Source organism: Symphalangus syndactylus, chromosome 3 (genome assembly GCF_028878055.3).
Source record: "Symphalangus syndactylus isolate Jambi chromosome 3, NHGRI_mSymSyn1-v2.1_pri, whole genome shotgun sequence".
Classification (NCBI taxonomy): Eukaryota; Metazoa; Chordata; class Mammalia; order Primates; family Hylobatidae; genus Symphalangus; species Symphalangus syndactylus.
The window spans coordinates 138190392-138206848 of record NC_072425.2 but is presented as its reverse complement, the minus strand read 5'-3'; the positions used below and the strand labels follow the sequence as shown (position 1 = coordinate 138206848).

General features: G+C 38.3%; 1 protein-coding gene across 4 annotated transcripts in view; it reads right to left on the bottom strand.

The window, feature by feature from the left end:
* Nucleotides 1-209: 209 nt before the first annotated feature.
* TBCEL (tubulin folding cofactor E like) overlaps nt 210-16457 on the bottom strand; it is a 75166-nt gene continuing 58918 nt past the window's right edge. For all 4 annotated transcript variants that reach the window (XM_055273507.2, XM_055273505.2, XM_055273506.2 and 1 more), the window contains one exon: nt 210-4215. In XM_055273507.2, coding sequence (XP_055129482.1) covers nt 3897-4215 — 319 coding nt within the window. In that variant the 3' untranslated portion in view covers nt 210-3896. The remainder of the gene's footprint in view (nt 4216-16457) is intronic.

Sequence of the window (16457 nt, the reverse complement as noted above, 5' to 3'; positions counted from 1 at the left end):
AAGCAATAACACGTTTCTTATGAATCTTTGTTTTCTAGTTTTCAACTCTGGCAAAATTCCTATTAAATTTGTCAAAATGGTCAGACTTTTACTAGTTTGGGCCAATCCTCCAGAGAACTCAACCACAGAACCAATGAACATTTTTAGCTAAATAAAAATAAACATATACCTTGACCCCACACTCCAGAAAAAAAATCAGAACACAAAGAGAAAATGGACTTGAATTTTAATTTTTTTAAAGATTATCTCTATATATATTAATAAAAAGTGCAAAGAATAGACCTTCATGTTTAAATTATATTCTAAATAAAATATATATATATATATATATATATATTTCCATTAACTGCGGGAGACAACTGGCAAGTAAAGAGCCTGAGAGAGTCCAGTCCCTCTCCACCACTACAATGGACATATATTTCAAGGAAGCACCTATGAAAAATAGTAGAGTGTTCACAACACATCCGGTAACACAGATAGCTTCTGGGTGTTCTTGAGAGCAGTTTGTTTGCATTTTCAATCTGACATGAAATGAAGGGAACAATCAAATTCATAAACAGAAATGACATTACTTAGAACAATCTAGTATTCTGTATTCATGTTTTACATGCCCTAGAGCCTAGCATTTTCATGTGGCAAGCTACACTCACATGTGCGCTAAGCTGCACACCTCAAATGGTGATCGGCTCTTAGTGCAAGTGCTCTCTGCTCCTACCACTGCTGGTTGAGTAACATAGCTGGAACATCTGGTTAGAACTGAATTTTCCTTTCTTCAAAAATAAGCAAAATTTTTAAAAACAACACTGTAGCATTCAGCCCTGTTATACCTAGCTCAAGTTATATTTTGGCCTTAATATTAACTGAGAAGTCTTAATAACAAGGGGCTTATACTATCTGCTGCTTTCTTACGTATTTATGGCAATGCTGGCAAAAGGTTGCAAAAACTTAATAATAAAAAAAAATGTGACTCTGGATTTTTTCCATTAAAGCAATCTAAGATATTTCAACAATTCAAATTCAAAAATTGATTTCTACTGTGGCTTCAGCAGCCATTCACCCACATGTAGAAAGGATCCCTTGGTTTTGATTTGGTTTTCTCTATTACTCTTTTCCTTTTTCATAACTAGAAATAATTTCTATTTTAGAAAAGGTATGTTCTATACATTGTGCCTGTGGCAACATATCAGTAGTACTGGCTATGACAGCATTTTGCCTCATAATGTCAATACTATGCTCTCATTGAATCTGGACAAAGTCAATATTAAAATACAGATAAGCTGCAGACAATCAATTAGGTATAACATGTAAACTCAAAGGTCCATGGTCTCTTCTCTCCTTCTTTTAGTTCTGTTATAAAAATAATTTTGGTTACAAGTGTCTACACAGCACCGATTTTATTTCAAAAGCAGCATCTTTACTCAGCCACTCAAATGAATCTGTAAGTACACATGCTCAAATAGCTTTTTTCATTAACTTCTGTTCTGTAACTCTAAAAGACCAGTAATTGTATTACATTTTTCTCTTAATCAAAAATTATTCGGCAATTATTAAAACCATCAATTATAACGCCCTAAAAATACCCACATCCGCTGAATTAAATGAGAAGCTCCCTTTACATGCAACTGTATAATAAAAGAATTATGTCCGCAGTTGATAAACACTGTGTTCTGTAATAACAGAAGAAACAGGTCTCTAATAGTAAAAAAGCATTTCATAAAACTTTGCCATATATAAAATATCTTATTAATTGTGACCATTCCACTTATGATTAAAGCATAACATAAGTGTTCGTTCTGCCTTCTGCTGTGGGACAGTCCAGGGTCACACAACTTCAAAAAATAAGAACACATCTGTTTCCCAGGCTGACAAAAGCAAAGGGCTCAATTACACTTTTTCTCTCTCAAACTCGTCTGCACTCATGCGTACATACACAAAGCACCTACAGTTTCAATCTTCATGACACTGTTGCCATACTTTTTTCCTACTTCCAAAAATCTGTCAGGAAAATGTGTTTGCAAAATAATTATTCTTGTCTATACCCAGCCTGGATCTCCATTGCTCATTTTTATGATTTTGAAAGATAAAGTCTGCAGCAGAAGGAGAATAGGCCTTATCTGTCTTTCTCAAACCCTTTGGTTTCCACCTTTAATGTTACACTGAATGTAGATTTGACTCAGTAGGCCTGGGTCAAAGGCTTTACAGATAGCAAACCTGAAGTGCATTAAGAGAATAAACATCTGCCACACGGCACAGGAAAATTTAAAAAGTAGCATTAATAAACACAACTCTTCATACATGAAGAATTTACAAGTCACCTAAAAATTTCATAAAACAATTAAATTTGTAGGAGGGGTAGAATTATGTAACAAAGGTCAAAAGTCAAATGCAATCAGATAATAATTGCATTCTTTGAAAAATACTTCACTTACACACTTTCTGCCCCAGTTATGCTAAGTATTTCTCAAGTCTCCCATCTGTAAATATGGTAGACCTAGAAAGATACACATTAAAGAAAGGGATTACATCTGATTAACAAAGGAATAGAAGAACAAACAAAAAGATTTCCGAGCAGGTAAGGAACTAGCTTTTACAGAAAAGTGCTTTAAATGTGCTTCTGCAAAAAATATGACTTGGAGGCAATTGTGAACTTTTGACACTTATACTTTACTCATAGATTGGTCAGTTATACTTCTATGAGGCAACTAAATTGAAATGTAAAACAAGAGAATTGTTCAATTATGACATCACAAAGTCCCAGGGAAAACCTGGGAATAAAAGATCCCTTTGATTAATGTTTCCCACTTTTAATGCAAAGTGCAAGAGCAAGGGCTTCCAATGGATGACACAGGTGGGAAAGTCATAAGCTCTTCCCCCACATTCCCCAACTTCATTCCTCACACACACCACAGATAGTTTATGAGCTGATTCTCACCTCTCCTGGTGCACGTATCCAGGACTCTATTGAATTATTTATGAAGTCAGGCCTCAATTCCCAATAGTTTAAAGTAATGAAAAAGAAAGATATGAGAAAATACATTCGATAAGCAAAAATAAAAGAACTCTGGAATCTGACATATTTCATGTTATGAAAGTAATGGCTGACATAATGTACAAGGGACATTAAAAGTGAGTTAGTAACATACAAAGAGATCAGACTGTTCTGCCGGTACTTCCAGAATAACTGCAAGTTTTCCTGGAGTTTTCATTCTACATCTACTCTTCTTCGAGGTTCTAACAGAGTTATAGCTTCTTACTGCGTACCTGAGATTAGAATCAGGTTGAAAAATGCTTAAAACACTTTCAATTATTTCAAAAGGGAGAAATGAGAACAAAAAAATCACCCAGGTTGAGAAATAAGAATTATGAACAGAACAAAACTATTAGGTAAACCACACATCAAAATGAAAAAAAATGGAACTGAACCTAAAAAGCCAAGGAGGGAGGGCAGCGGAAGGAAGAACTGGGAGAGAGAAGTTCTGGCCCTTCCTGTGAAGATTCCTTGTCACCCTGTTTAAATTCTCTATGAGACCCTTCTAAGGGGCTACACTGTTCATGTTATCTTCACAAGTACACCCAACAGCAATGATAACCAAGTGGCAGGCAAATCCCAGTGAACACAGTAAGAAGTCGGTGTTTCTTTGTCATCTTTCCTTAGAGAGGGCACATACACTGGAAATGTGGCCAATTCCACTGGCTGAGCCAAATCAATCTGTGGTAGAAAATACCAAAAATGGCTCCCTACTCACTCCAGGGGGAAAAATATACAAAACCCCTCCCAAACCTAAACAGAACAAAACAAAACAAAAACAACCTTCTCCCTCCTAAAGAAAACCACATTAAAAACAAATGCCCTGCAACAAGTCTTTATGTGTATGTTTTCACAAGGCTGGTAGAGGTTATTTTGTTTTGGATTCCACATAAATTTTATCTCCATCCCTAATGCCAAAGGAATGCAATGCCCGAGAGCTGTACTTCATTTCCTCTGGGCCAAAGGGTGCTTCATGGTCAAAATAGTAGAGAAGCATGTTGCTTGTGGGTAATTGTACTAGAGTTTTTAACTGTTTCTTTAGTTCTGCAACTGTTTGGTCCAGACGAATGCTCATTTCTTCCACCTGATCGTTAAAGTGGACTTCTACTTTTGCACTGCTCTGGGGTCTTAGGTCCACTTCTGCCAAAGGCTCCAACTTCCCATATTTTGTGATCAGTTCATGATACCTAGAAGGATTAAAAACAACAACACTGTCAGCTTAAACTACTAGCACATGTACTGTGGACTTCTTCCCAACTACAGATAAACAATATTACTAGGCTCAACATCTTTAAAAAATCTTATTCTATCACATGACTCCTATGGATTCTGTGATCTAATATGAGTGCCCTAGGGAGGCCACAGTAAAACTGGGGAATCATTTTTCCTGAAGATGGTCACTATGCCTACTGTTAATCGATTACTACATAAGAACAGGCTTAGGAAAAAAATGGAACCTAGAAAAGTAGACACTATAAAGACAATAGAAGTCCAGTCTCTCTGTAGAACTTGCTTTCTTGGGTGTCATCATCAAGAAGGGCAGGCATCTAGGCATGTACCCCTTGGGAAGAGATGGAAAGATGGAAGGAGACTAGCAGTTTCTGAGGCCTGGAGAAGCCATAACTTATAAACAAAAACATGTAGTTCTTTGTTACCAATTAACCAAGCTCTTTCAGAGATGCCTTGTTTGAATGTTCCAATCTAATTTCAGGTGTAATATATACAATTTATGGAAGAATTAAGAATACATTCTTGGAAAAAAGTGGTAAGTAAGGGATACATGTTTGTTGATCAAGGAAGGAATAAAAAGCAAAAGACACCAAGAGGAAAGTGAATTACAGAGATGAGAATAGGGCCCACAAAGGTCATGTTTCCCATAGAGAAAATCTTGTCTGCACTGCCAGCCCTGGAGGATCCAGATCTGATTTTATCAAGGACACTTACAAGTTTCCTACGTACCAGAAAGTGAAAAAGTGTTGAAAAAAAATATTAGTTTTATTTTATTTTATTTCTTTTTTTAAATTTTATTTTATTATTATACTTTAGGTTTTAGGGTGCATGTGCACAATGTGCAGGTTTGTTACATATGTATACATGTGTCATGTTGGTGTGCTGCACCAATTAACTCGTCATTTACCATTAGGTATATCTCCTAATGCTGTCCCTTCCCCCTCCCCCCAACCCACAACAGTCCCCAGAGCGTGATGTTCCCCTTCCTGTGCCCATGAGTTCTCACTGTTCAATTCTCACCTATGAGTGAGAACATGTGGTGTTTGGTTTTTTGTCCTTGTGATAGTTTACTGAGAATGATGTTTTCCAGTTTCATCCAGGTCCCTACAAAGGACATGAACTCATCATTTTTTATGGCTGCATAGCATTCCATGGTGTATATGTGCCACATTTTCTTAATCCAGTCTATCGTTGTTGGACATTTGGGTTGGTTCCAAGTCTTTGCTATTGTGAATAGTGCCGCAATAAACATACGTGTGCATGTGTCTTTATAGCAGCATGATTTATAGTCCTTTGGGTATATACCCAGTAATGGGATGGCTGGGTCAAATAGTATTTCTAGTTCTAGATCCCTGAGGAATCGCCACACTGACTTCCACAATGGTTGAACTAGTTTACAGTCCCACCAACAGTGTAAAAGTGTTCCTATTCCTCCACATCCTCTCCAGCACCTGTTGTTTCCTGACTTTTGAATGATGGCCATTCTAACTGGTGTGAGATGGTATCTCATTGTGGTTTTGATTTGCATTTCTCTGATGGCCAGTGATGATGAGCATTTTTTCCTGTGTTTTTTGGCTGCATAAATGTCTTCTTTTGAGAAGTGGCTGTTCATGTCCTTTGCCCACTTTTTGATGGGGTTGTTTTTTTCTTGTAAATTTGTTTGAGTTCATTGTAGATTCTGGATATTAGCCCTTTGTCAGATGAGTAGGTTGCAAAAATTTTCTCCCATTCTGTAGGTTGCCTGTTCACTCTGATGGTAGTTTCTTTTGCTGTGCAGAAGCTCTTTAGTTTAATTAGATCCCATTTGTCAATTTTGGCTTTTGTTGCCATTGCTTTTGGTGTTTTAGACATGAAGTCCTTGCCCACACCTATGTCCTGAATGGTATTGCCTAGGTTTTCTTCTAGTGTTTTTATGGTTTTAGGTCTAACATGTAAGTCTTTAATCCATCTTGAATTAATTTTTGTATAAGGTGTAAGGAAGGGATCCAGTTTCAGCTTTCTACATATGGCTAGCCAGTTTTCCCAGCACCATTTATTAAATAGGGAATCCTTTCTCCATTGCTTGTTTTTGTCAGGTTTGTCAAAGATCAGATAGTTGTAGATATGCAGCATTATTTCTGAGGGTTCTGTTCTGTTCCATTGATCTATGTCTCTGTTGTGGTACCAGTACCATGCTGTTTTGGTTACTGTAGACTTGTAGTATAGTTTGAAGTCAGGTAGTGTGATGCCTCCAGCTTTGTTCTTTTGGCTTAGGAATGACTTGGCATTGCGGACTCTTTTTTGGTTCCATATGAACTTTCAAGTAGTTTTTTCCAATTCTGTGAAGAAAGTCATTGGTAGCTTGATGGGGATGGCATTGAATCTATAAATTACCTTGGGCAGCATGGCCATTTTCACGATATTGATTTTTCCAACCCATGAGCATGGAATGTTCTTCCATTTGTTTGTATCCTCTTTTATTTCATTGAGCAGTGGTTTGTAGTTCTCCTTGAAGAGGTCCTTCACATTCCTTGTAGGTTGGATTCCTAGGTATTTTATTCTCTTTGAAGCAATTGTGAATGGGAGTTCACTCATGATTTGGCTCTCTGTTTGTCTGTGATTGATTGGTGTACAAGAATGCTTGTGATTTTTGTACATTGATTTTGTATCCTGAGACTTTGCTGAAGTTGCTTCTCAGCTTAAGGAGATTTGGGGCTGAGACAATGGGGTTTTCTAGATATACAATCATGTCATCTGCAAACAGGGACAATTTGACTTCCTCTTTTCCTAATTGAATACCCTTTATTTCCTTCTCCTGCCTCATTGCCCTGGCCAGAACTTCCAGCACTATGTTGAATAGGAGTGGTGAGAGAGGGCATCCCTGTCTTGTGCCAGTTTTCAAAGGGAATGCTTCCAGTTTTTGCCCATTCAGTATGATATTGGCTGTGGGTCTGTCATAGATAGCTCTTATTATTTTGAGATACGTCCCATCAATACCTAATTTATTGAGAGTTTTTAGCATGAAGGGTTGTTGAATTTTGTCAAAGGCCTTTCCTGCATCTATTGAGATAATCATGTGGTTTTTGTCTTTGGTTCTGTTTATATGCTGGATTACATTTATTGATTTGCGTATGTTGAACCAGCCTTGCACCCCAGGGATGAAGCCCACTTGATCATGGTGGATAAGCTTTTTGATGTGCTGCTGGATTCGGTTTGCCAGTATTTTATTGAGGATTTCTGCATCAATGTTCATCAAGGATATTGGTCTGAAATTCTCTTTTTTGGTTATGTCTCTGCCAGGCTTTGGTATCAGGACGATGCTGGCCTCACAAAATGTGTTAGGGAGGATTCCCTCTTTTTTTATTGATTGGAATAGTTTCAGAAGGAATGGTACCAATTCCTCCTTGTACCTCTGGTAGAATTCGGCTGTGAATCCATCTGGTCCTGGACTCTTTTTGATTGGTAAGCTATTGATTATTGCCACAATTTCAGAGCCTGTTATTGGTCTATTCAGAGATTCAACTTCTTCCCGGTTTAGTCTTGGGAAAAATATTAGTTTTATTAAAACCAAGATACAATGAAGTCACCTTAATTAAGGATCAGAATACGAGTCACAGAAAATTATCCCCCTACTTCCTCCACACCACTTTCAGCTTTAACTCAGTTAAAATCAGTGTCATAATAAGGTTTGTGGATGCATTAAACATACAGGAAGACCACTGTGGCCAGATGTGGTGGCTCACACCTGGAATCCTAGCATCTTGGGAAGCCCAAGGGGAAGAATCACTTGAGCCCAGGAGTTTGACCAGCATGGACAACATAGCAAGACCCCATCTCTTAAAAGAAAAAAGAAAAAAAAAGATTGCTGTGCTTAGAGGTGGAAGTAATCATTTCCAATAAGTGGAATAACAGGGAATGGTAAAAATAGCCTCTGGCTCTGTCTTCAGGGTCTTGACTCCATTTTATAATTAGCTGTGTGACTTGGCAACTCACTGTCTTTTTGGATCTCAATTTCCTCATTGTAAAATTAGGAATAATTTCTGCCCTTCCTACTGTATAAGACAGTCATAGGAACTAAATAAAATAACAAATGAGTAAACACTTTGTAAATTCTATGTTCATAAATAAATAAAATATTTACATTATATTACTGCTGCTCTGAGGCTTACTTTAAAGCACACACAACCACTAAAAAATGTAAGATTGCCAGGCACGGTGGCTCATGCCTGTAATCCCAGCACTTTGGGAGGCCAAGGTGGGCAGATCACGAGGTCAGAAGTTCAAGGCCAGCCTGGTCAACATGGTGAAACCCTGTCTCTACTAAAAATACAAAAAATTAGCCAGGTGTGGTGGTGCGTGCCTGTAATCCCAGCTACTCAGGAGGCTGAGGCAGAAGAATCGCTTGAACCCGGGAGGTGGAGGTTGCAGTGAGCCGAGATTGTGCCACTGTACTCCAGCCTGGGTGACAGAGTGAGACTCTGTCTTAGAAAAATAATAATATTACATATATATATATATATATATATGATTGAAATCTACTTAGATGGGACTTCAGGATGTCAGGATTTTAGCAAAGGCAAACAAAACAAAACAAGGCAAAACAAACACACAAACAAACACAAAGCTGCCAGGACTTGAAATTTTCCAAGGCTCTAAACTGAAAAGGTAAGATGATTCAAAGTCTAGGGGTATCTTTTCCCCACCCCATATCCTAGTATATGCCTTTAAATAACTGAAACTAGGTTATGAAAATTTAACAAAATCTCAGAAAAGACAGCAGAACCCAGTGGTCAAATAAGAACTGAACCCAACTCTAGAGATGTTTTACCTTCAGACTATAGAAAAGTAAAATTGTAATACCCTAGCTCTCAAATTTTGCCTAGGAGTAACAAAAGAAACAATGTCAAAGTAGACAAAGAGAATTTACTCATACCACATTTCAACAAAGAGATGACATGAAGAGAAGTGACCACTTCAAGCACAAGCAAGATGATGAGACACAAAATGGCAACTGAGCACATATCACAGCAAAAAGAATAAAGGAAAGGAACACATAATAAGTAAAAGACAGAGGCAGAACTCAATTTGAGAGAAAACACAACTGAAGAAAAAGAAAACACTCCACAAAACTCCAAAGTCTAGAAATCAGTAAGTACTTGAATATAAAAACCAGCGCTCAAAGACAAATGATAAACTGCAGAATGAGATGAAAATGGAGAGTGCAGAGCTAAAGAAACAAACTGAGGAGCAAAACACCACTACCACAGACCCAAATAAATGAATTAGAAAGAATGGCCCAAAAATATTATACCTAACCTAGTGCTTTGGTTTGAATGTGCTCCCCCTCACCAAGCTCATGTGCTGGAAACTTAATACCCAGTGCAACAGTGCTGACAGGGGGCACCTTTTAGAGGCGACCAGGTCACAAGGGCTCTGCCTTCATGAATAGATTAATGCTGTTATAGAGGGAGTCTGCTAGTTATCCTGGTAAAAAGTGAGTTCAGCCCTCTCTTGCTCTCTTGTCCTTCCTCCTTCCATCATGGGATGATACAGTAGAAAAGCCACAGGCAGATGCTGGCACCCTGATATTGGACTTTCTAGCCTGCAGAACTGAGAAATAAATGTATTTTCTTTATAAATTACCAAGTCTGTGGTATTGTTATAGCAACACAAAATGAACTAAGGCACCGAGTTTTTTTTCAGAAATAAATTTAACAAGCAGATATTCTAAAATGAGAAATAACTTAAGAAATAGAGCACCATGAGTCCTTCTGGTAAAAAACAAAAACAAAAACAAAATCTCACTACTCAACAATGAGACTAAAGAACTAGGGATAAGCCCTGAATCTATTTAAATATAAAACTAAAGCATAGTAACAACTGTATACTCCTAGACTCATTTATACTTGACATTATAGCCAATTGAATTAATCTCAACCATAAACATATTTGTACACAAAATTATGACCTACATTTAGAAATTAGCCTACCTTCCATAAATGGGCAAGTACATCTAAAAATTAAATGACCTATAAATTCAGACACTCTGAATTCTCAGTTTTCTCAAAATCAGCAGGTTAAAAAATAATTGCCACTCCCCAACTGTGTTCTCTTCTAGTCTTTTGTATCTCAGTAAGTGGCACTGGAAACTACCTAATTATCCTAGCCAGAAAGTGAATAGTCATTATTATTTCTTTCTCTTCTATCTCTTCTCCACTTCTCTCATTCAATCAATTACCACATCCCACTCATTATCTTCCTACGTATCCCATGAATCTATCTGCATTTCTCTTGTTCACCCACCTTACAAATTCAGGCCACTATAATTAATAACCTAGATTGCTACAATTTTTTGTGGCTGCAAAACTAGATGAGCTTTCTCAGTATCTGTTTCAACCTCCTCCTGGTAGGCCTTCCTGTACTACCAAGACTGAAAAGCTGAAAAATACATTTCCCACACTCTCTTGCCAATGAGATTTAGCTTCTATTAATCACAGCCCTGGAGAGAGGCAGTAGATCTAGTAGATATAGTGTGGAAACAGTTTGGGTAGAGGCTTCCAAATGACTAGATCACACAGTTCAAGCAGTCTGTTTCTAGAGTCAAGGACCCCAGCAGCAGCTTGCTGATCTCCAGATCACAGCTAAAGTGGTGTGATCAGCACCAGGGACAGCAGCTTGCTGATTTTCCCTTTCCCTGATTCCTTACAAAGGTGAGCAGTGTCCTTGGTGGGCCAGTTCCATGGTACTACTCTAGAGTCAATCCTAGAGAGGAGGCCTAAGTCTGCTCCTCCAGCCCTTCCACAGATTTTGTAAGCACTTTATTCACTGCATGAAATACCTTTCTTCTTAAAATAGCCGATGGCTTTCCATGACCTCAGGGTGGCTTCTTCTTAAAATAGCTAATGGCTTTCCATGACCTCAGGGTGGCCCCAAGACAATCCTTGTCTTTATGATAGCCACAGGGTTTGTTATAAAGCACAAATTGTATCACATCACTCCTCTACTTAAAATCACGTAATACCCATTAAAATAAAGTCCTAACTCTTCAACATGATTGTGGTAGGCAGAATTTTGGCTCCCATTTCTGGGTAGGCCTAATCTAATCATATGAGCCTTCAAAAACAAGAGTTTTTCCAACTAGTAGCAAAAGAGGAAGTCAGAGAGAGTCAAAGCACCAGAGTCAAAGCACCAGACCCTGACACACCATTGCTGGTTTGAAGATGGCACACATGAAAAGTATAAGAAAGAAGAGAATTCTGCCACCATTCTGACTGTATCTGCAAAGAGATGCTCCTCCAGAGCCTCTGATATAGAAAACAGCTCTGCGGACACATTGATTCTGGCCTTGTGAGACCCTAAGTAGAGAACCCAGCTGAGTCATACTGTGCCCAGACTTCTGTCCCACAGGACTGTGAAATACTAAGTAGGTATCGCTTTAAGCCATTAAGTTTATAGTAATGTGTTACAGCAGCAATAGAAAACGAATACGATAAGCATAAAAAGCCCTCCATGATCTGGTTCCTTCATAACTTTCCAACCTTATTTTGTGTCATCACCATCACCATTTTCTGCACCTTCCTTTCCACCTGTTTAAATCTTAAAATCAATGTTTATTTATTAATTTATAGGTAAGGCCAGTAGACTTTTATAGATGGGTTAGGCTTTGGATGTGGGCTCTGAGAAATATTCTATTAAATACAAAAGAAGAAAGAGTACTAGAGTTGTGATTTACTATACATACATATATATATGTTCCCTGAAAAGTTACATAAATAAAAATCATGGTTTCAAGATAATCTGTTTCCTCCCAATTTTCTTATTTTCCACTTATCTTTAAGCAGGAAAAATTAGTAAATATAAGAAATCATGATTTTACAAAATATCCAGTAAATTTGAGAAAGCAATTCTCTCGTAGTCTTTCAGCTTATATATTTTATTCATTATCCAAAAGTCCATCCAAACTGAACTATACTGCATGCATTGCATGCCTGAGCTTTTCTTAGCATTAGTTCCAATGTCTTCCTGAAGGATACTCTGAAGAGGTAGATGGTTTCTGCTGACTAAGCATTCTCTGAAATTAATGATTTTGATTTATATTCTACCAATCAGTATCTTCATCTGACCATTAACAAGTATTTAATATTCATAAGCCCCACTTCTGAAGTGGGCAAAGTGTTATAAACCTACTTTGGAAAATATTACCGATAAGGATGTATTACAATCATCAAATGCTAAAATGTAAAGTATGCCGTATTTGTGTTCAGAAGTTCTCTGGTCCATTCCACCATGACCTTCTAACAGAAAATGGCCAATCACAAGTAAAACAAAATTTACTACAAACAGCATAAAGGCCAGCATAACCACGTGGGCAACTGAGAGTGATAAATGGAAACCAAATGCTAGCTGCAACCTTGTGAAGAATACCACCCACAAGCAAACTGGTGTGTTTTTTCCCCCTTCTTATTAAATAAAAACACCCACTGAGAGAAAAGCTTCTTTCAACCTTAGGGGTTTTTGAATCATAAGCAGTTAGAAATCAGGCTACCAGCAGAGTGGGGTTGAAGGTGATACTAACAAAGAGGGGAACAGAGAATGAAGCCATCTGTGGTGGAACCAGGCCAGCTCTACTCCCAGTGCAAATAAGCAAGCCTTCATACACTCAGGTCCTGGTCCATGGCACACCTGTCTAATGTTACATAAGAGCAGATTTTAGTAGCACGGTGGTCATTTTTAGGAGAGGTATGCCTGTTTCTCCATCTTGCCAATCCTCACTCTTGATTCCCAAGACCTGGGGGCATTTCCTCAATCACAATTCAGTCATATATGACTCCAGAATAGGAAGATGTGGTACACTATTTGAAAAAGACTTCAGGTTCCTGCCATATGTCTTAGTCTGTGTTTCTATTTACTATAAAACCTAAAACAAACATTAATTTTTTCTCAGGTTTGGTTAGCCTTATAAACGATCCTAACTAAATAAAACAAACAGTACATATTTTACATAATTTTTAGGAAATTGTAAAATCAAACTTTGTCTAGAATCAGGGACTTTCCAACAGCAGAAGGCATTCAGATTTGGACATCAAATCTCCAAATTCACAATCTTTAGGAGTATCCTAGAGAAAAATAAGGGGATTTACATTTTCTGCAGGTGGCTATGCAACAATGGGATCATAAATATCCCAGAAATACTCTATTTATCCCTTACAACTGTCTAGAGGTGTATTCATTGGTAGCTTACGTAGTAGTCTCAAGTTAACAATTCTGTTAATCTATCATTCCTCAAATGCAGACACATATTGAATCAACCGAAGTCTTTACTCTAGGTAATGCTATATTACTTCAAAATAAATCCCTAATACATACATCTCTCTCTTTAAGACATGTAACAAATAAAACATGAAAAATCCCAGATGGTTCACTTGGTTAAACCAAATCTTGAAGCTTAATTAACTAAAAGAAAAATATGGCCACGCACGGTGGCTCACACCTGTAATCCCAGCACTTTCGGACGTCGAGGTGGGTGGATTGCCTGAGGTCAAGAGTTTGTGACCAGTCTGGCCAACATGGTGAAACCCCGTCTCTAGTAAAAATACAAAAAAAATACCCAGACATGGTGGTGTGCGCCTGTAATCCCACCTACTCCGGAGGCTAAGGCAGGGGAATTGCTTGAACTGGGGAGGTGGAGGTTGCAGTGAGACGAGATTGCACCACTGCACTCCAGCCTGGGTGACAGAGTGAGACTCCGTCTCAAAAAAACAAAACAAAACAAAACAAAATTTATTGAGTTTGTTTCCCAAGGCATTGGGAGGGATTCAAAAGTACATTCAAAACATCTTCTGACTGCTGTTATCTAATGTCTCTTGCTATAGTATGCTTTCTCACTTTTGATGTGGCATCATATCCTGGGACATCAAAGAAACCTCCTTAACATTGTACAACTGGGACTTGACAACCTACTCAAGGTTTTCTCAAGGTCACCAACATTCCGCTGATTAAAACACATAAGCATCACATTTTACAGGTAGGAGGAATCTTAGAAACCATCTATTACATACTTTACAGATATAAAAATTGAGATCCAGTTTGTTAACCCAAAGCCTCATAACCAGTGAAAGGAAAGGTGGAGATTAGAACTCAGGTGTTATTCTGAGACTATCTATCACTGTTTTAGTTTCATCATCTTAGTGGTTTGCTGCAATAATAAATACTGTTCTAGAAATTATTTTCTCATTCCTACATTTCAAATGTCCCCATTCAATCTCTCTTCAAGGGTTCTCATTTCTCTTATCATCACCTACACTTGGGTAGTCCTAAAAATTCACTCCTGGACTCCCTTTTCTTTTTATGAGTTCCACCACAGAGCTCATTCTCCTACTCACCTGAAGTCATAGATGTTTCCCACTTGTCTTCCCCAAATATCTGCATTTCACCTACCTCCAGAATTATTTAATGTCACCTTTCACACATATAGCAAAGTATCTTGAAGTGAATTTAGTATTTTCCATTTAGTTTTTCAATAGAGCTTAAGTCATGGAACTACATTCGTTTCAACTCACTATTTCTTAAATTCAAGTGCTATCAAAAATCATCTAGTAATGGATAAATAGAATGTGATCTATTCATATGACAGAATACCATAGAGCAGTTAAAAGAATGATTTTAATCCACATTTATCAACACGATGCACTTTTGCTCCAAACATAGAGTAAAAATTGATAAAATGTAAAAGGTTGAAATCTAAGAACATAAAGCCAGTCTCAAAAATGATAAGCATCTCCATGGACCAGAAACTGAACAGAAATACAAATCATAGAACTAAAACTACAAGACCTCCAGGCTAAAAATCTACAGCAGCAGAAGCAGTAAGGAGATCAGGTCATACAAGGCAAAGGAGACTGAATGTGCTTCATGGGAGGCAGGGGAACTACAGCCAGGTTCCCTGCTTGAAGTAGGGGTAGAACTGAGTGATGAGAGGCTGTGCATGAAATGAGGATGAAAAAAAGAAACCTGGTGCAGATCCACTGCCTAAGGCTACCTTTGTAGAGCAATGGTTCCAATAAGTAAAAGAATAAAAAGATAGCTCCACCACCAGGAATTGAATTAAATCACTCGGTGCTTAAGACTAGGAATATGCACTAGCTCTGTAATTACTGCAGGACAGGTTCTCCAAATTCCATTATGAGAGCTGGTTCTGGACTAGGAGTTCAGGTAGCTGCTTAGAGGCAAATGCAAAACCATTAGACATGGAGAGATGAGCTCCAGCAGAAAGACGTAACAATCCAAAATGCGTATGTATCTAAAAACAGATATGTACACAAAAAATAATGAAGCAAAAACTGGTAGAACAACAAATAAAAACAAACAAATCCACAATTATAGTTGGAGAAATCAATACTCCTCTCAGTAACTGATAAAACCAGCAGACAGAAAACTGTTAATGATATCAAAGACCTGAGGAGGAGGGAGCCAAGATGACCGAATAGGAACAGCTCCGGTCTACAGCTCCCAGTGTGAGCGACGCAGAAGACGGGTGATTTCTACATTTCCATCTGAGCTTTGAAGAGAGTAGGGTTCTCCCAGCACGCAGCTGGAGATCTGAGAACGGGCAGACTGCCTCCTCAAGTGGGTCCCTGACCCCTGACCCCCAAGCAGCTTAACTGGGAGGCACCCCCAAGTAGGGGCAGACTGACACCTCACACAGCCGGATACTCCTCTGAGACAAAACTTCCAGAGGAACGATCAGGCAGCAGCATTGGCGGTTCAGGAAAATCTGCTGTTCTGCAGCCTCTGCTGCTGATACCCAGGCAAACAGGGTCTGGAGTGGACCTCCAGCAAACTCCAACAGACCTGCAGCTGAGGGTCCTGTCTGTTAGAAGGAAAACTAACAAGCAGAAAGGATATCCACACCAAAAACCCATATGTACATCACCATCATCAAAGACCAAAACTAGATAAAACCACAAAGATGGGGAAAAAACAGAGCAGAAAAACTGGAAATTCTAAAAAGCAGAGCACCTCTCCTCCTCTAAAGGAACGCGGTTCCTCACCAGCAACGGAACAAAGCTGGACGGAGAATGACTTTGACGAGTTGAGAGAAGAAGGTTTCAGATGATCAAACTACTCCGAGCTACAGGAAGAAATTCAAACCAAAGGCAAAGAAGTTAAAAACTTTGAAAAAAATTTAGACAAATGTATAACTAGGATAACCAATACAGAG